The 19,838-nt window shown below is 38.7% G+C and overlaps 1 protein-coding gene and 1 long non-coding RNA gene across 2 annotated transcripts; one reads left to right on the plus strand and one right to left on the minus strand.

Annotated features, from left to right (window-relative positions):
• Positions 1–1,389: 1,389 nt before the first annotated feature.
• Positions 1,390–13,965, plus strand: zc2hc1a (zinc finger, C2HC-type containing 1A). Its single transcript, XM_072689781.1, has 10 exons — positions 1,390–1,469; positions 3,123–3,193; positions 3,499–3,615; positions 4,677–4,712; positions 7,337–7,478; positions 7,580–7,728; positions 9,561–9,657; positions 11,548–11,650; positions 11,739–11,849; positions 12,799–13,965. Exons 1-10 carry the CDS (start codon positions 1,454–1,456, stop codon positions 12,932–12,934), a joined length of 978 nt encoding a protein of 325 aa, XP_072545882.1. The 5' UTR covers positions 1,390–1,453; the 3' UTR covers positions 12,935–13,965.
• A 156-nt stretch (positions 13,966–14,121) lies between these two features.
• LOC140564388 (uncharacterized) lies at positions 14,122–17,935 on the minus strand. The gene is made up of 5 exons (XR_011980531.1): positions 17,722–17,935; positions 16,349–16,477; positions 16,178–16,243; positions 15,387–15,518; positions 14,122–14,844 (listed from the first exon to the last, which is right to left on the minus strand). It is a non-coding gene; the product is annotated as an uncharacterized lncRNA (long non-coding RNA).
• Positions 17,936–19,838: the final 1,903 nt, after the last annotated feature.

Here is a 19,838-nt window from a genome sequence, read left to right on the forward strand (position 1 = left end):
GCATGAAGAGGAGGGACCAACCTGCTGTAGACTTAGGCGAATATAAAAAAATATATAAAATATAAAATATCATAACAAAATAACATCACAAAAACAAATGCAAAGTGCAAATGAAGGCCATACCAGTGTCACGATTTTTTTGTGGTATTGGTCCTTTAAGTGTCAGGCTTTTGGGGAATTTACATTGCCTATGCTTTCATTAAGAAAAACAGTTACCATGACCATTCAAGTTGTGTGTTGTGAACTCTGCTTCACTGACAGACAGAAGAACTTTTGTTCCGTTTCCTCCCAGCATTTTCCCACCATGGGGCCTGAAGAAGCCTACTGTGGTGCCAGATGTCACTCTATGAGAGCTCATTCTGTAGCTTGCTTGTTTTCAGCATGGCTTGAAGTGTGTCTTCACTGGGATGTTCTCTAAGAGAGCAGACTTGTACAACATGTCAAGTCGCTGCCCTCTCTCGACAATATTGACTGGGCAACAGTTCAGATCCTACAGCTGTGATTTTGACGGCTGGTTTAACACCAGTAGTAAGATGTGTCTAAAGTGCAGGCCTGGTGTATCCCTTTAAAACAACTAAGTACAGATAAGAAGCAGTAAAACTGATGATCAGGAACTGTAATATTGCTTCCAGTGCAAATGCAATAAATATAGGTGATAGCTGGATACAGGTGGAGCTGAATTCTGCATACCTGCACAATTTCAGTAGCGTAATGGTCTCTACAATGTTATATACACTATGTACCGCAATACCTGCAATGCAGCCATACAGAATTGTTACAGTATAACTGCAGTACATCTCCTGTGTTTAAGATATGACATATAACTGCAAGATATTGTCGTTTTCAGTGGATGTCAATGTAAAAATATTTTATTCTTTTTTGGACCCCTTTCTATTGCTTCTTTCATCATGAAATTGGGACACAATGTAAAGAACAATTGCTAGATTTAAATTATGTAAAAAAGTGAAAAGCAGCACAAATTACAAAACGGAAATACGACAGCGACGATGTGCAACACCATCCTTTCCAGTATACAGACACTGTCTCTAAAACAGGGCAGTTATTAATAAATAAAATATACAGAGGCTTAATGCTTGAGATTAATATTGGAATACATGTCTGTACTGTGAAGTCCAAAAAAATAAAGGCATGCACGACAAAAAAATCCAACAATAAATCGATAAAAATAGAGATTCCTGGGACGCCTCCCACGCCCCACCTGCCGTTCACAATAAAACGGTGCATCACCGCCTTCCCCTAGAAAAATGACCAATGAAATCCATGGATACTGGATCGTGGCAGGCAACCGGGCGAATCAGGCACTTTGCGCGTTCCCAACTGGAGGACTAACGAATGAACTGCGTGGATACTGGCCGGTGGGGGTGCTGTTTGTGAGGGGGGTCGCTCTCCGTTGCTACAGCAGCATCTCCAGGGAGGAACGTTACTAAGAAAGATGGAGGAATTTGAAGGTAGGCACGTAAATAAATAACAAAAGCGACCTTTTCCCGTTTATGCCTAACTATGTTTACTGCATCATGTTTAAAATGTGTCCCGGGGTGTAGGAATAACGCAGTGTAATGTATGCGGGGAGGGCGGACTGGTGGCTCCTCTTGGAATGATGGTCTTAATCCAAGATCCCTGGCTCTGAGCCGTGAGGCTGGCTGGCTGGCTGGCTGCGAGGGCTGGGTAAAGCCCTTTTTCAGTCTTCAGTCGTTCTGGCTGCTGGCTGTATGTTTTCTTAGCTAGATAGCTAACCTTTAGACGTTGAGCAGGTCATCTTTTGTTTTGATATTTGCCTGGAAAAGGTCAGGAAGCTGCAGTCTGGCAAGCTACATAGTGCTATCTAGCTGTGGAGGAGCCTCCAAACAGAGGACCGCATCCAAACCCATATAGCTAGCTAGCTTGCAGTAATTTACTACGACTGAACGCACTTCTAGTGGCGGTGTACATTACTGGTTTTCTTTTTACATACAGGTAAAAGTGTGGTTCTGTGGTTTTGGACGCAGCCACCAGGATTTGGTTTACCATGCCTTGTTTATTTAGCTGGTAGCTTTGGTTAGCTAGGACCTTAACACAGCTACCTATTGGTAAACAATAACGTTAAGCCACTATATACATTATTAGCTGCCTCATTAGCTAGCACTATATATATATTTTTTATGTATAACTAGCTTACCCTGCTGTTCAGTGATCATGAGTGTCATTGCTTGCTGTGCTCTCATTTAGTTGGCATTGCTGTTAGAAAGCCATTCATTTTCTATTGAGTCATACTAATGTAGACACACCCTTTATATTAGGCTTCATTAACTGTTCACAGTAAACGTGGGAAGATCTGGTCTAGTACATATTACACAAGCTGATGTTTGGCTTTGTGTATGTTTAGAAATTGCTATGAAGTATCCAACATTTTTTAAGGTATATATTTTGCAGAAATATTCTATAAATATATGATGTATTTGTATGTATATCTATGTGTGTATAGATGGGAGGGGGGCTTTATTGTCATGTAAAATGTTGAAACTGCATGCAATGACTAATACACTGCCTCATTTATTATTCAGACATGAACAAATGGACATTACAGTTATACATAAACATAAATATTTTAAGAATGCAAGACACAAATCATGATGCAATAACAGTGCATTAATTTATTCCCTGTGTATTATGTTGCAGGCTGCAGTTCTGTATTCTGTATGTCGTATTTTATACTTTTATATAAAATACATAGTATGTAAACTGCTTTGTTTTATGGAAAGCAAATTGTAACATCCTACGTTTTGTGCTTACAAGTTGTTATGTATAAATATTACATTGGCACAATTTGAGAGCACTTTAGAAGCACAGCTCCTCAATGTGATTTACAAGTAGGCAAGAAGAAGAACAGACTGTGACCCAAAAAAGGTAAACCCTTTTACACATAAGCTAATGCTTTTAGTTAGCCAGGTACAAAAAATTAGAAAAGTATTTGTTGCCATATGGCAACGCTATGCTGTAAAGGGTTAACTGTCTAGCTCTGTTTAGCTCTGTCTAGTGCTGTTTAGCTAACTGATGTCCGATTCCTCTTAAAATTCTTTGGCAACACTTGAAAGTCTGACAACGTGTTCTGTGTTCTCGTTTAGAATCAGCACCTGTATCCGAGGACCTGGTGGCTTGCAAAATATGTGGCCGAAGTTTTTTTTCGAAAGTCCTTGTAAGTGAGGGTAATATGGCTGATGGTTGAATGGACAAGTTATGACGTTGAGAACGGGCTGCTGTTCAAACACCATAGACCAATCACCCTTTTGAAGAAGTGTAGTTGAAAGCTTTCAAAAATCCCTCATCAAAACAAGTTGCTAACATTTGCACAAGGTGCTTTCTGATATCAGCCATGGCAACAGTAATCGTCTGATGAGTCATAGAGTAAACTTTCTCAGCACACATAATTACTCTTAAGCCGTGATTTTGGCATACATTGTTACATACCCTAAAGGGATTTTCCTCTTTCACCATGTGTAGAAGAAACATGTGCCCATCTGCCAGAAATCGGCAGCAAAGAGGAGGAAGGTGTTTGACTCCAGCAGGCAGAGGGCAGAAGGCACGGACATCTCTACTGTGAAACCGCTTAAACCAAAGGTAAGCATGAAGCCCTGGGCCTGGGGTTAAGGCAAGACCTTGACACACTTCTGGAGGAAAAGGAAGCTCTTGTCTTGTTTACACATGGTTATTTCATGCTTTTTAAATGTTTAGGATTACATTCTAATGTGCATCCTGATTTCAGGATTGCATACACTGATCATCCTTAACAATAAAATCACTGTCATGAAGTGAAAAACATTGATTCTCATTACAAAATTGCGCCTATCAATGAGTGGAATATGCATATTGAAGATTGTGATGGCTAGACGACTGGGCCAGAACAACTCCAAAACAGCAGGTCTTGTAGAGTGTTTCTGGTATGCAGTGGCCAGTGCCTAGCAAAAGTGCTCTAAGGAACGACAACCAGCGACAGGGTTGTGGTGTCCAAGGAAAAGCAAAAGCTAGCTGTTCTGGTCTGATCTCACATAAGATCAGATCAGAAAAAAAAAGCTAATGCTGGCTATGTCTTGTAGAGTTCATACCGCCATGGGTGAGTGCTGTTTTGGTGGCTCAAGGAGGGCCTACACAATATTAGGCAGGAGGTAATACGTGTCCTATATTAGCGAGATGTTACACAAGTGTGGGTAGATACATTTCTCTAAGCCACATTTGACAACTAAAAGCCCTCCCAGCACATTGAAATGCTCATGGTCCAGGATCCTTATGACTATAATAGTAGTCTGTCAGTGTTGACTGCTGTGGTTGCTACCTTCCTCTAAGTTTAAGGAAATGATTAGCCCTATGCAAAATTGTAATTATCAGGGTGTTTGGTATAGAACAGGAAAAACTGGAAACATGGGCAACAACACAGGCAATTGATTGTCATGTCAGGAGATAATTTGCATATTATATGGCCCATGACGGTCAGATTTGTATCCCACTAACTGGACATGCATTTGACAAATGTAAATGCATGAGTTTAAAGTCTTCTCTGAATGCAGTCCACATACAAGTGGCATGAAATGACTTGGTGTAAACGGGGTCTTTTTACCAACCCAAAGCTCACATTATTCGCCATGCTCTTAAATACTCTGAAAATCGTTTTGATTGCATTTCAGTTACAAAGTTCTACCACCAGCTCAAAATCTGATAAAGTAAGTTGTGATTTTGATTTTTATTTGTCCTTGAAGATCAAATATGTGTTTCTACTTTTAAAAGAAATGTATGTAGAGGTTTTAGTGAATCTGTGTTCTTTAGCTTCACTACGTCACTAACATTGTGGGCACTAAATTGTTTGTTTTGTAATAAACTTTTTTTGTTTGTTGTAGAACTAGTGACAGTCCTCATGATGCATTTACTTAGAGTTTGTGAGTACAATCACACGCTGTGTAGGGCAGTGCTAGGCCTTCTGATAAAACCCCTTAAGAGTGAGCATGACCATTGATCTATTGATCAAGTCCTCCAAGTGGCTACACTAATAGCCTGAATAGCCACTAATCACTGTGGCTCTGTCAAACAGATTCTAGAGATTCTAGTATTCTAGAGGTCTGCACAAGCTTGATTCATATAATCCACATCCGCTCGCTGAAATTACATGTCGTAGCTGATCGCACCTGTGAAATATAACATTGCTCCTGCCTGCATCCGCCCGCTCCATCCACGTTATGCCTGCCTGAACTACCCGCTTTGATGCGAGCTGGTGCTTCTGCGGGCACTCCTACGCTTTGCCTCCGTCATCCTTGTCTTCACTTACTAGCTTTGATGGCTTCTTTCTCATGGGTTATTTGTCAAGTTCAATGAGGATGTGCCAAAATGTAATATAACCATTTGACTTGTCATAATTTTTTTTAAAAGGCAAATTTATGAATTAAAATGCATTTATTAAGCCATTTGTGATGTAGGAAATGTTGCTAAGTAATTGAGACCATTTTCCAAACTGTTTTCGAAAGCCACCAATTATCTTACTGCCCAGGTCCGCTACTGTACCCGCAATTTTAATAACTTTGTGGATCACATGGGATCTGTAGGATAACCCACACTTGTGCAGACCTCTAGTTTTAGAAGGTCATTTTAGAAGCATGTCTCTGTAGCTATTATCACATACAGTAGAACACTTTCTGATAAGCGTAGAAGCTATTCTTTACTGCCTAATTGCATTGTGCCTCAAAACAGTTGCTTAATATGCTCATAGAGCCTGTAATTGCTGTTGGTACTGTAGTTTTTCTTTTTCGTTTTCTTGCAAGGGTATGACATGCATTCCAGTTTGGTTCCCTAACACTAAAATAGAGTTTAATTACTTTTGTGAAGGTGAAAGGAAAATTATGGTTTCATGAAGCCCTCATGTTTACTTATGATAATGGATGTTCAGTATCCCAAGTGATTAGATACAACATCCTTTAAAACAAGAAGAGAATCAAGTGAGAGACGCTAGGGCTGGGCAGTATGACAGTATATCACAGGGTGATTAAATTCTTCAGAATGTTTTTGTGAGCAAATTATGGATATTGTCAGTATTTCTAGAACACTGCCCAATTGCATGTTTCATTATAAAGAGATAATTACCTCTGCTCATTTGGATTTAACACAATGTGTAAAATCTGAAATAGAATTATTTTTAAGGGTATTTTTCAAACGTGCCCCTAGTAGTTCTTTTTTTGGGTTCATCAATCAGAATTATCCTTGATGTTTTGTGGAATTATATTTATGCCATATTGCCCACCTCTAGTATTCCAACTCATTGAGTTTGAAAGTCCATTTGGGAACAGGATTGCAAATACATGACAGCAGAGTGTGACGATAAGGAAACACAATTGCAAATAATGGATTGTTATTCTGTTTTTAATAGGTCAGGGCTCACGCTGCTTAGACAATGAAAATGAAATAAATTTCGAAATAATAAGAAATACACTTATTATTTGCATTCAGGACTGTCAGATCTAATTTGCTGAATGAATTCACAGTGCTTAGTTGGCATTTTGCAAGATATTTGTGTTATTTTAGATTTGCATATTGTAGATTCCAAGTAAGATTCAGTTCAATAAACCCATCCATTTAATCTGTATTTTTGCCACTCAGTTGAAGCTGGGTTAGGTGATGAAGTAGAAACCAGCAAGTTTGAGCTAGTTTTTGAAAAATACCTTCTCCCTACCTTCAGCCTTCCAAAGCCACTCCCCAAAACACACAAACGCTCCAGAAGTTACTATGAAAATCTAGCTCTAGTCTAATTAGTAGATTACGCAACAACATGGAAATGTTTAAATTCTGTTCAAAGTTCTGCTTTTTGAAGGTATTGAATTGTGAATTCAATTTCCTGAGTGGTTTTGTTATAGCCCTAATAGTGACAGCCCTGTTTGCAAGGTTGAAAAGCTCGCAGGATTGTAAGTTCATGTCCATTTCTTGACCCCATTATGAACTACTTCTGTCAGCGTTTGCCATCCTCAGAGCTCTGCAGGACGAATGCTCTTGCCTTTCTGCCTCAGTAGTGATGCTTTTTCCTTGTTGCATGAATGCCTATTTTAAAAAGCTACCAGAGCCTAGAAATATGCCTGTACGTCTTACACATTTAGCTTATTCTTAGTACTGCAAGCAGTTTTAGACCTCATAGGTAGAATGAAGAATTGTCGCAACCTTTCTGGTGGGACCCTCGAGACCGTTGGAGTGTTTAGTTCCTCTTGATTGCATGATTCACTCTCAATCAGACCCGCAAGTATAATGGTCCTTTTGCATTGGGCTCTGCTTAAACTGGCATCTTGTTTAAACAGCATGCTTGTCTCAACAGCCTGAACCACCCAAGAAACAGTCCAACTGGCGCCGAAAGCATGAGGAATTCATTGCTACCATTCGTGCTGCCAAAGGCCTAAATCAAGTGTTGAAAGATGGAGGTCCACTTCCCCCACCTCCCCCTCCATCCTATGACCCAGGTAGGAAAGTACATCACTACACATCTAGTTTTAACACACACTCTTGTTATAGTACATGTTCCGTAACCACAGCACAACTATTTTTTCCCCATTTGTTCCAGATTACATCCAGTGCCCGTATTGCCAGAGACGGTTTGGTGAGAATGCGGCAGACCGCCACATCAAATTCTGTAAGGAACAGGCGTCCCGCATTTCTAACAAGGGCAAGTTCCCGGGAAATGACAAAGCCAAGCCTGCAGCAAAGACCCAGGTTAGTCTCTCCTGGCGGTTTCGTAACGAAGACATGAACTTTTTCAAAGGCTTTTTAAAGGCTTTTGCATATGTTTCAGTTTCACAGTGTTAATATTACAACACTTTTTCAGGGCTTCATAATGTTTGGGATATTTGGCTTCAAAGACATTTATGATAACTCAGATGTTACAGAAGATACCCGGTTTGCTTCTAAGCTTTCCAAAATGAAAGGACCTATTCGAAGTCTAAAAAAGAGGAATACAACTATAAGATACATCGGTCAAACTTTGGGATTAGCAAAATTTTACCTGTGTGGGAAATTCTTAAGTAAGAATGCACTCGTGAGCTTATTATTTGCAAAGGGACTGGTAGGCCAAGGAAGAACTAATCTTTCCCCACTAATCTTCATTTCCACAGTTGTCTGTCTGACAGATCAGAAATGGCCTTTAAAAGGCAGGTATGCATTTGTCAGCGAAAAAATCCACAGAAGACTTCATGAACAGAAATACAGAGGCTACACTACAAGATGCAAACCATAAAATAGAATGACCTGATTTATAGTTTGCAAAAAGAACCTGCCGAAATCTGTAAAATGAGACAGAGTGATGGCAAGAGCAGTGTGTACTGACCACAAAGCATACCACCTCATCTGTGAAGCATAGTGGTGGGAGTGTCATGGCTTGGGCAGGTACTAGCACACTTATCCTGACTGATGATGTAACTGCTAAACACAGAAGCACAATGGTTTCTGAAGTGTATATGAGCATCGTATCTGCTCAAGTTCCTAGATAAGTAAATACCCTCAAACTCATTGGGTGATTCTTCAGCAAGATGATGATCCCAAACATACTGTTAAGGCAACACATTTTTTGTTTTTGTTTTAAGTAAAAAATGGAACGTTCTTGCCAGTCACTTGATTTTCAGAAAACAAGGCCTGGAACAAGCAAGAGCTGAAGATGGCTGCTTTAGAGGCTTGGCAAAGCTTTACCAGGAGGTGGTAAAGAGGTGTTGTAGTCACAGACTACAAGCAGTCATTGCACGCAAGAGATATGCAACAGAGTACATATTGAACATAACTTCTTTAATTAGGGTTTTACCGATCCGATGCTAGGATCGGATATCGGTCCCATTGCTAACAAAATTAGCTGGATCGGGTAACGGATAATTAGTCTGATCCAAGAGGCCGATCCATTTTTACGGAACCGCTGGTATTCTAGGCTTCATAACTATTTTAGTGACAAATTAACAGAAACAGGTTAATGTATATCTCTGTTCATTTGTTAATGATTGTTTTTACAAAGTTAATAAAGTAATGTTGAAGTCATTCCTGATTCCTTAAGTCTCTCCCACATGGTGAGATCAGTATCAGTATCGGAACAGAGAAATATGGATCGGTGCATCCCTAGCTTAAATGTTCCTAGTATTTATGGTGCCCTATAATTAGCGGGAAAGTGTAAAAAATAATAATAATAAAAAAAAAATTATAAAATGAAAGTCTGTGTACTTTAATCACATCTGATGGGCTTGATTTAAAATGTTCAACTGTAAAGCACAGGGGCATATGAAGGAAAATGTTTCGTAGTCTTAACATTATGTAGGGCACTGTAGGTTCTAAAGGAATCTTTTTTAGGATTCCTAGTTCCACTGAAGTGCCCTGGAATCTTTTAAAGGTTATGCATGACTTGTTATGGTTCAGTTAAGCCCATGTTCATTGTTTGGCCTTCGTTATCCATCCTAAATGCTTGTATAAAATAATGAAAAATAATTAGAGGATTATTATTTCATGTAAGCAATAGTTACAGCAATTAAAGGCTAGACATGGTAGAATGATTCATTTCTGTTTTACTGCAGTACAAGCCCCCTCCAGTGAAGAAGGCAAATTCAGTATCTTCAGTGTCCTCCTCCCGCCTTCCCCAGCGTTCAGGCTATGGACAAGGTGCAGGAACAGGTATGGGCTAATTCCCAGTAAGATGGATATCAGACTGGCACGTGAAAAGGTGCTGTCTGATGGCAATCCTTTATAAACTTGGTCACGGGTACAAGTTTCTTTTCTTTCTTTTTTTCTCCCTAAAATAGTGCTTGATGCTTTCAACAGATCATTGTTGTAAGGGCAAGCACCAACATGACAAACTTTGATACATTGTGTTCCCTTAAAAGGTGTTGTAGCGTAACCATCAACAACATCTAGCTGAGCAAGTGTCACTTTAGATCAGGGATTCCAGACTTGGGTTCTGGAAGGCCTCGGCGTTGCAGAGATGAGTGTTTTCACTCTTCCGACACTGTACATTGGATCAGGTTTCGGTGCTGGACTGTGTAATGCTGTGGACCTTCTGAACTGCCGCACCTATCTGATTCATTTGTCTGGCACACCTGCTGACTTATCACCTACTTATTTCATGATCACATAGTGAAGCACTTGATAAAATGGGCTTTCCTCAGCCCATTTAGAACAGTAGTTTGGCCAATATTCAAAGGTACACATTTTTCATCAGCCAAGACATTTGTTTTGCCCTCAAACATTAATCTGCATTAAATAATCTCATATAAGCTTGCTTAAGTGGCTTAAACATGTCAGAAATCACATTGCCTCGCAAATAATGACATTGAAGCTTGAATGTTGTGTATTTTTGTCAGGTTATTTTAATAGATAACAGTATACAATCATACAGTGTCAGAAATCACATAACTCCACTGTGTTTGAGGCTTGTGTGATTATTTAGGACAAGCAGTGCTAAATGGTGGCAACAAGCTTCCATTATTAGTGAGAACGTTAGTTTCACAGCAAAACTAAATTCGTCTACACTGTTAAAAATAACTCTGGAGGAACCTTTCAGTGTGCTTAATAGAACCCTCAAGAGAAGGTTTTTAGAAGAACAAGGTTCCTCAAAGGACCTTAAGAGATTATTTTACAGTTTTAAATTACAGACCCTCCAAAAGTAGGTGAGGAATTTTATACTTTACTTAACAGTTTGACATTTTTGCTGTTTGGTAGATGCTGCTATGCTGTGTTAGGCAGAGGTAGGATGTGTTAGTACAGAAATCGTATTCTTATGGATGGATACTAAGCCAATATCAGCAGAAAATGCTGGACTGGATATCTGAGGGGGAAAAAATTCCAAGATTTCCAAACTAAAACAAATGTAGCCTTCCTGTGGGATAGTAGAGTGTTTGAGTAATTTGAGCATGATGGCCTACTTTTAGATTTTAAATCTAAGTGAAGTGTTTTAATTGAAAACAGCTCTTTTTAAAGCAGATTGTAAAATAAAACATTGAATCATGATCAGGTGATGCCTATTTGCATTTTTTTAATAATGTGTTTTGTGTCTGAAACCTGCTAGTGTGTTGCATGCTATCAAACAGGCAACAGGTTGTCTACATCAGTGAAGAGGAAGGCTATCATGCAGCTGCTGTAGCGCCCCTGCTGTCCACAGACTTCTTAGACATGTCATTCTGTCATTCTTTCATGAACAACACTGCATTCATTTTAATTTGTTGAAAAGTTAAATAACTGCATGCACCTATAGTTCATTCCACTAAGACTCGTGCTGAATGTGGTTAAGACCTGCCTCTGACGCCCTCTGAATGTGATGCAAAAAAAATATGCATGCTGATGTATAGTGTAAACAGCCTCAGAATTTTGTATCAGTATTGGAAAAGAAAACATTGTGTACAAACAGGCACAGTCTGAGTCATGAGATCCTGAGATATCCATTTGATTGTACAGTGACCGTTATGTGTTTTTAAATCCGTACGGATGACCAGTGTGAGACTGAAAAAAACAAAGCAGACCTAAAAGCTTTTTTGTCGTCGTTGTTCTTCTTCTTCTTTTTTTAATCAGGGATTCCGAGCAGCAAAACCCCAGCTGGCTCAGTGAGGAGCATGTCAACCGGCTTCTCTCCGTCCCGCACCAACTCCGGCGGCCTGACCAGTCCTCCCTCTGGGTAAGGCTTGCTTCAGGCTGAAGCCCACAATGAGTAAGCTGTTTTATAAGCTTTTTTTATTCATAAGTTCCGTGTCATGTGTTCACAGTGTGAATATCAAGCCCAAAGGTGTGGTTAGTCAGAGTGCTCTGAAGAACACAACCTCTGGAGTAGGATTGAACAAGAAAAAGGTCTATAATGCCGACAACTACAATTCAAGGTACATGTAGCACAATGCCATTTTTTCTTTTACTGATGAACAGATGTGCTATAGCAAGAAATATGTAGCCAGCAATGACAGCATTTTAAACAAAGCAACATAAACAAAATAAATATCTTTGAATAATTTCTTTTTAGTTTTACCCCATTTTCTACCCACCGTGGAAGGCCAATTACGCAATCCTCGTTCATGTGCACTCCTATGAAAAGTAATGTCCCCAACATTAGGAGGGTGAAGACTAGCGCACGTCTCCTCCAACACATGTGAAGCCAGCCTTGCAGCATCGCTAGGTAGCTAGCACGCCCAGCTTCGATACACCATGTAAGAGGCACCTGTGCTGACCAAAATCACACTAGAGTGATGTGGGCAGGAAGTACCATTTACCCACCCCTGAGAGAGTAAGGCCAATTGTGCTCTCTCAGACTCTGGAAGCTGATGGCAAGCAGCATGATTTGGGAATTGAACCAAAAAGAACATTTTAAATAAGAATACAATACTTACAATACAGGACAACACTTAATAATATACGCTGCACTTGTCATATGATCTGCTTTACCTCGCTTTCTGTTGCGCTACATGCAAATTTGTGATATATCTGGCTAGATTTAATATGGATTCCAGATTCCGTCTTTTCCCTCCGGTCTCTGTTCCAGTCTTTTTCAAATTGAAAGTGTGTACCTTTCTGTTGTGTTAAACAACACAAGGTAACACAAGCCATATAATCCATTTCAGGCAAGTGATACCTTGTCACAGCTAGCTTGAATGGGCAATTTACAAATTGTCCTTTGTTTGCCACTGAGAATTGTGGCAGTGAATGTCAATGATATGGTAAAACTGTTGCTCTTTGTTCTCAGTGTCAAACAGGCCAGGCTCTCTTTTTTTTTTTTTTTTTTTTTTTTCTTTTTTCTTTTTTTTAGCCTTTTGTTCCACTGTTTTTTCTGCTTTTTAGGAACGACGTGAAAAATGAAGACGAAGTGGATTATTCCACACAGGGGGCCAAGTTCTGCCATGAATGTGGGACCAAGTACCCCGTGGACTGGGCCAAGTTCTGTTGCGAGTGTGGGGTTAGAAGGATGTGCATTTAGATGCAGAGTGCGAGAGAAAGTAATAGGAAATAAGAGGGTTTGTGACACGTTTCGATGCTGAACTTTTCCTTCCATCACGCTAGTGCCCTGGTTGCATACCCTGTTTACTAGTCCTCTTCTATTTTTCTTTTAAACACCCAGTTTTCCTGTATTTTATTATTGAAGTGCAATATGATGGACTACTGATTTGAAAAACAAACAGAATTATTTTTTTAATCAGGATTTTCCCAGGACTACGTGGTTAGAAGCCTATTTAGAGTCAAGTGACTTCTAAAAGTGGAGCCTGTCAGAGCTTGCAATTGTCATATATCCTGGCACGGCATCTTTATTTAAGGGATTTGAGCAAGAAATGGAAGTATTGTGACTTTATAATTTATAACATGTTATTTATGACCATCTAATTGATGTTTAGAAATTCAGTTTTATATTAACTGTTGTGTTTTGTATGTTCTTAATGCTTGTTTGCTATGTTTTCAGTATTTTATTTTTATCTGTATTGAATGCAAACTGTATGAAAGGCTTATTCATCAAGTAGCTACTATCCATCACAGCCCTTCCTACAAGCTTTTGATGGCGCTTGGTCCGCAAACATATTCACACGACCCCAAAAAACCTCAGCGCAAAAGGCAACCAAAATGTCAAATATGACATTTGCTGTAATTCCTGATCAGTCTGTTCAAAGTATATGCAAAGAGCTTTATAGTCTGGCGCATTGCCTTAGGATCTTTTTAGAAGCCACAGCTGCAGCTCAGCGAGGTCTTTGCCATGTTATTTTATACAAGCTACAAGGCCTTAGAGTCAAATCTCTGGTTAGCTTCCCACTTTGCTGCCACAGACAAACATTCTAAGCAGTTCTATAGAGCTTACAGCATCTGCCGTCTGTCCGCTGTATTTTACATTTTTTGGTGTGGCAGAAAGAACACCGTGCCTGTGGACAGGCTGGACATTGACAGTAATTTTGCCATTCTGTGAACAGAATGTCAAATGCATTTGAAATCCTCCTCGAATAAACATTAATGCGAGTGATGAGTTGTGGTGTTCCTGTGGTTATTGAGTTGCGTTTGATGATGTCTCTTTTTGTCATTGCAATAACCTGACCTGAAGGTCCATGTGAAAATGTCATGAAGCTTTCAAGACTAACAAAATATATTAATATAAAAATATATTTATTCATAAAGGAGTAGAGAATTAGAGAGCAGAAAATATTTGCGTTTAAACAGATTTGTGAGCATGACCACAAACTTACACACGATGCCTAAGCTGTTAAACATGCACAAATGGTTTTAGAAGTAATTCAGCTACAGGTGTACAGTGCCCAACATGACATGCTATACACTGGAGGAAAACAAAGTGGATATCCATTGCTTGAGAATATTTACAAACATGTTGAGGTGCTAATAACAATCTGCTTGCTTCACCACAATTAGTTCTTTGGGTGAAAACACGCCATTTGCCCATGGAAGCACCATCGTGCATCATCGCTGAATGGTATATGGTATGATGTATATATATGTGTGTGTATATTGTACACTGTACACCTGTATGTATGTGTGTGTGTGTGTGTGTGTATATATGTATATATATATATATATATATATATATATATATATATATATATATATATATATATTTTTTTTCCCCTCCTGGCAGTGAGGGCCGGTCACCAGTCGTTATGTGTTTGTGTCCTCTCAAATGCAGGAACACAGTACTGTAATTTGAAGCAAGACAATGCTACCTTGTGTTTCTTCTTTTTTTCAAAGCTTGAATGTCTCTTGTAGGGCCCATACTTAAGAACCAGAATTGTATTGCTCGTAGGCTTCCTGTATTATTGCAAGGGAGTGTTTCAATCTGCAAAGCTTCTTTTGAGTTCTTTTGACTCCCTGTCCCTTGACTTTGCCAGATTTCTCCCCCTTAAGTGACAAAAACAAAAGAAGACATTAATTAAAGCAATATCCTACGTATTTCTTCCTATGTAAATATTTCAACAAGCATTGCTTGTTAATAACAGTAGGCTAACAGTACAATGTTTTAATAGCATGCTACATATATACAGTGAGGCCATAAAGTGGGGTTTAAAGGTCTGATTTGAACCCCACACATTTTCATTACACCTTATAGTGAGCAAAAAGCAGAACAAATTTTAACACAAATGTTAGAGAATTGGGTGGTTCATGCTCCTTTTGCTTTATTCACTAAATGCTTTCAAAATGCATGGACTCTACAGGTTTGTGCAAAAGATCTGAGGATTCACCTGAACACAATCTATTACTTCTTATTACTTTTATTTTATTTTAATGTTTCTAAATAATTAACATTAAAACAAATTTGTACTCTGTGTGTGTTTACTAAGTATTTTACAGTAGTTCTGAATGTAGGCTTTAGAAGTGAAACCACCTATTACAGAGCTGATATCTGAGCCAGAATACAGTTCACTACAATAGATGTGCCTTACCTGCTGGGTGGGGCATTGACATCCTAGAGATTCGTTTATGTTTTCCACAAGGATCTTCAGTTCATTTTCCAGCTTTGTGTAAAACCCTTTCGGAATTCGATTACAGGACACATTGTGGATGGATTTTTTTGGCTGTGCACACACAATTCACAAGAAGAATGAAAGGGTAAGTCAGTTGTGTGAACAAGACACTGGGAGGCAGCAGAGAGCTCAATTATTCTGGCAGTGGGCAAGGAATAAATCCAGGGGCTTTTGGGGTTTTTCTTAGTCATTGCTGCTGTTACATAATGTCACAAATGACAGTAAGGTTGAAACTGGGGAAGTGTTTTTCTAACATATCAGGTGGGAGTTGGGTCCAATTTTTGTATCTGTTTCATTTGTCAGTTTGGCTCGAGCTCTTGCTTTACTGCCTTTTGCTGTATTGTGAGCTTTTGGATGCATGAGGAGTTGGGCATGTATGTGTGTTATAGGTGGGTGATGTTGTAAAAAAAAAAATATATATATATATATATATATATATATCACGATATTCAGACAATTTTTCTGACATGATATTTTTCGCAATATTTTGACATGCAGGCAAAATTCATCAGTAGCAGCAGCTTCTTAAAAACTGCATTGAAATGCTCTCCCATACTGAGTACAGAAATGTGCAGTTACACTGGCGATACACTTGCTTATATAACGGTAACATCATTTTTGCCAAAAAATATTGGTACATTGCCCACCCCTCATGTGTGTTTGTCTTTCAAATGCTTTTCCTAAATAGCTTGTGTTTACAATACACTTACATTTTCTATGTAAGGAGTTCTTCTACTGCAGTTTTTGAAGTTCAGCTGCGTCTTGATAACCTCATTCTGTGAGAAGCGCAAAAGGGCAAAATGTTGTAGAGGTTTACAAGCAAAACCAAGGCATAAATGCATCTTTAAAGGCATGTTTCAGTTCATCAGCATCATACTTACAATATGCTGCAGCTGCTTCACAATGATGCTCTGGTAATCCTGAGAAATCTGCTCTCTATGGTTTGAGATTTCACAGGAGAAGGCAAGAGGTAGTAATATAAATCCCACAACAGAGGCGCCAAGAAGATGCTAGGAATGACAGAGAAAGAGAAAGATAGAGAGATAGGGAAAAAGTAAGTACTCAGTTCCAGTTAAAAACTAATCCCTATTTTCTCACTAACTTAAAAGGCCATGAAAAAACAGATCCTCACTTTTCTTTAGTACTGTAAAAAGTATCAAAGTGCCTTTCGCTCCCAAGGCTGTACAGTACATAAAGACACCCTTCTGTTCCATCTACAGCAGTTTAGCCCCACCCACCTACACTCACGTTATAAGAAGTGTTTCAGTGTTTTTTTTTACACAGTACATCAATTCGGCCAATCAGATCAGAGGTCATTTACATATATCATTCTGAAAGTCCCAGTGACCCCCCAAAAAATAAATATAATAAAAAAAAAAGGAGTAAGGAAAGTTTGCAAAGCGGTCGTGTAAAAATGAATGACTGGTTTTCGCACATGACCCCCTTTACTAATGTAATAAGAGTGATACAAGCCGAGACAAATGGGCCCTTGCTGACTTTTATGGCTTTCTTCATTTACTTTAGCGCCTGAAAAAGAGAAGGATGACAACCAACAAACATCAGTTCAGCAGCAGTTCTGTTTTTCCTCCTACATTTTCGTCGTTTTTTGCCTCAGCTTTGGTCTGAAGTGACCGTACTTTCTCCTGGAGCAGCCGATGAATGAGTTCAGGGATGAGTTCAGGGATGAGTCCCTCTATCCAGTTTTGGGGACAGGTGAATTTAACCTGAAGAACATTTTTAATATGATATATATATATGCTATATTTTAATTGTAATTATAATTATTATTATATATTTTTGCATTGTATGTTTTTATTTTTTTTTGGACAACTTTCCACTACAATGCTAGCTGAGGGCATCCACAGCCTTAGCTCGCCAACCGTCAACATGTACTCCCACAATTCTCCCGAGAGCTACTAAAAGCTACCAACCAACTGCAAAGCTAGCTACATTCGCTTTCGAAATGACCTTCCTTTCTTGTAAATCCGCTTTAGGCTCCCTTTTGACTGGAATAATTGGTGATAAATCACCGGGAATTTCCCCGGCCACACTATATAAACGCAACCTGTTCCCAGCCTTCACTGGCACATCCAGGCTAGCGTCTCCCCACAGAGCTTCTATTCTGAAGGTAAGGACAGGCTACTGCCAGCGCTGTATGAGCTTCAGCCTTCACAGGTTTCCTACAGGACAGCCTAAAATCAGCAGAGGACCAACATCGCCGCTAAGTTTAGAGTGCTTTTTTTTTTTTACTCACCATTGGTCATTTTTGGTCCATGTTCACACGCCGAATAAGTCGTCGTTTAAGTGTAAATCCTCTCAGAGTTTAGCTCGTGAAGTCCTGCTTATGGGATTACATGGTTTTAGCATCACATGTAGCCGGTTCGTCTCATTCTACACACACCGATGTTTCTCGGTTCTTTAGGGTCGAGGATGTGGGAAGTCGCTCATGTTCGGGGTGGATTATTAGGCTTCCGCCACTGTATCACATTGCTTTCGCTTTCTCGCTGCATGGACGGAGTGAGGGAGTGAGTTTATGACTGCGCTGTCAAAGCCTGCAAACACGCCAAGAATGTGAGAGGAGCAGCAAAGCAAGACAGAAGAGCGAGCTAGTTCACACACACACACACACACACACACACACACACACACAGAAAACGTCTAACCTATTAAGTGTCACTTGTCTGAAGTAACTAATACTTCACCTCTATCCACCTCAGGCAACAGGTGACTCCAACCTACAGAAAATCTCACACATGGCAAAAGTTTCATAATAGATTCACATATTTGTAGTTTGAAGTATTCACAATAACTCTTGCTTTTGGTTTGTTTGCAGTGTTTGGTTTATTGGCTGACTTTACACAGTGCTAGCTAAGCACTTAACAGAAGTGTTGGGGGAAATGCAGTACTACAACAAGGGCAATGTTTAAAACACCCAAGCATGTATTGAGCTTGGCAATAAATAGAATTAGCTGGGAACACTAAATGTAATACTACAGATTTGCTGATAAAACACAGTGTAATACTACATCCAAGGGAAACAATGTTTAAACATCCAAGCAATCTGTGTAGGACCACTTATTTTGACAATAAGTGAAATTTGCTGGTAAAGATGTAGTGTAATGGATATAGATTTGTTGGAAAAATCAGTGTAATACTATAGATTTACTCGGAAAATCAGTGTAATACTATACATTTGCTGGAAAAATCAGTGTTATACTATTGATTTGCTGGAGAAATCAGCGTTATACTATACATTTGCTGGAAAAATCAGTGTAATACTATAGATTTGCTAGAAAAATCAGTGTAATACTATAGATTTGCTAGAAAAATCAGTGTAATACTATAGATTTGTTGGAAAAATCAGTGTTATACTATTGATTTGCTGGAAAAATCAGTGTAATACTATAGATTTGTTGGAAAAATCAGTGTAATACTATAGATTTACTCGGAAAATCAGTGTAATACTATACATTTGCTGTAAAAATCAGTGTTATACTATTGATTTGCTGGAGAAATCAGCGTTATACTATACATTTGCTGTAAAAATCAGTGTAATACTATAGATTTACTCGGAAAATCAGTGTAATACTATACATTTGCTGTAAAAATCAGTGTTATACTATTGATTTGCTGGAGAAATCAGCGTTATACTATACATTTGCTGGAAAAATCAGTGTAATACTATAGATTTGCTAGAAAAATCAGTGTAATACTATAGATTTGCTAGAAAAATCAGTGTAATACTATAGATTTGCTGGGAAAATCAGTGTAATACTATAGATTTGCTGGAAAAATCAGTGTTATACTATACATTTGCTGGAAAAATCAGTGTAATACTATAGATTTGCTAGAAAAATCAGTGTAATACTATAGATTTGCTGGGAAAATCAGTGTAATACTATAGATTTGCTGGAAAAATCAGTGTAAAACTATATTTGCTGGTAAAAAAAAAACCCAATGTAATACTGCTGACTTGCTGATAAAAACACAGTGTAATACTACAACCAATGGAACCAACGTTTAAACAGCCAAGCAATCTGTGTAAAACCATTTTGACAAAAAAAGCGAGTTGCTGGTAAAAATGCAGTGTAATGCTAAGGATTTGCTGGAAAGACCCAATGTAACACTAGATTTGCTGGTAAAAACATAATTTAATATTACAACCAATGGAAACAATGTTTAAACATCTAAGCAAACTGTATAAAACTGTTTATTTTGACAATAAGGGAGATTTCCTGGTAAAGATGCAGTGTAATGCTGCAGATTTGCTGGAAAAACCCTAGACACTAGATTTTCTGGTAAAAACACGATGTAATACTATACATTAGCTGGTAAAAACACAATGCAATACTACAAAGTTTAAACATTTAA

Source organism: Salminus brasiliensis, chromosome 1 (genome assembly GCF_030463535.1).
Source record: "Salminus brasiliensis chromosome 1, fSalBra1.hap2, whole genome shotgun sequence".
In the NCBI taxonomy this organism is placed as follows: domain Eukaryota; kingdom Metazoa; phylum Chordata; class Actinopteri; order Characiformes; family Bryconidae; genus Salminus; species Salminus brasiliensis.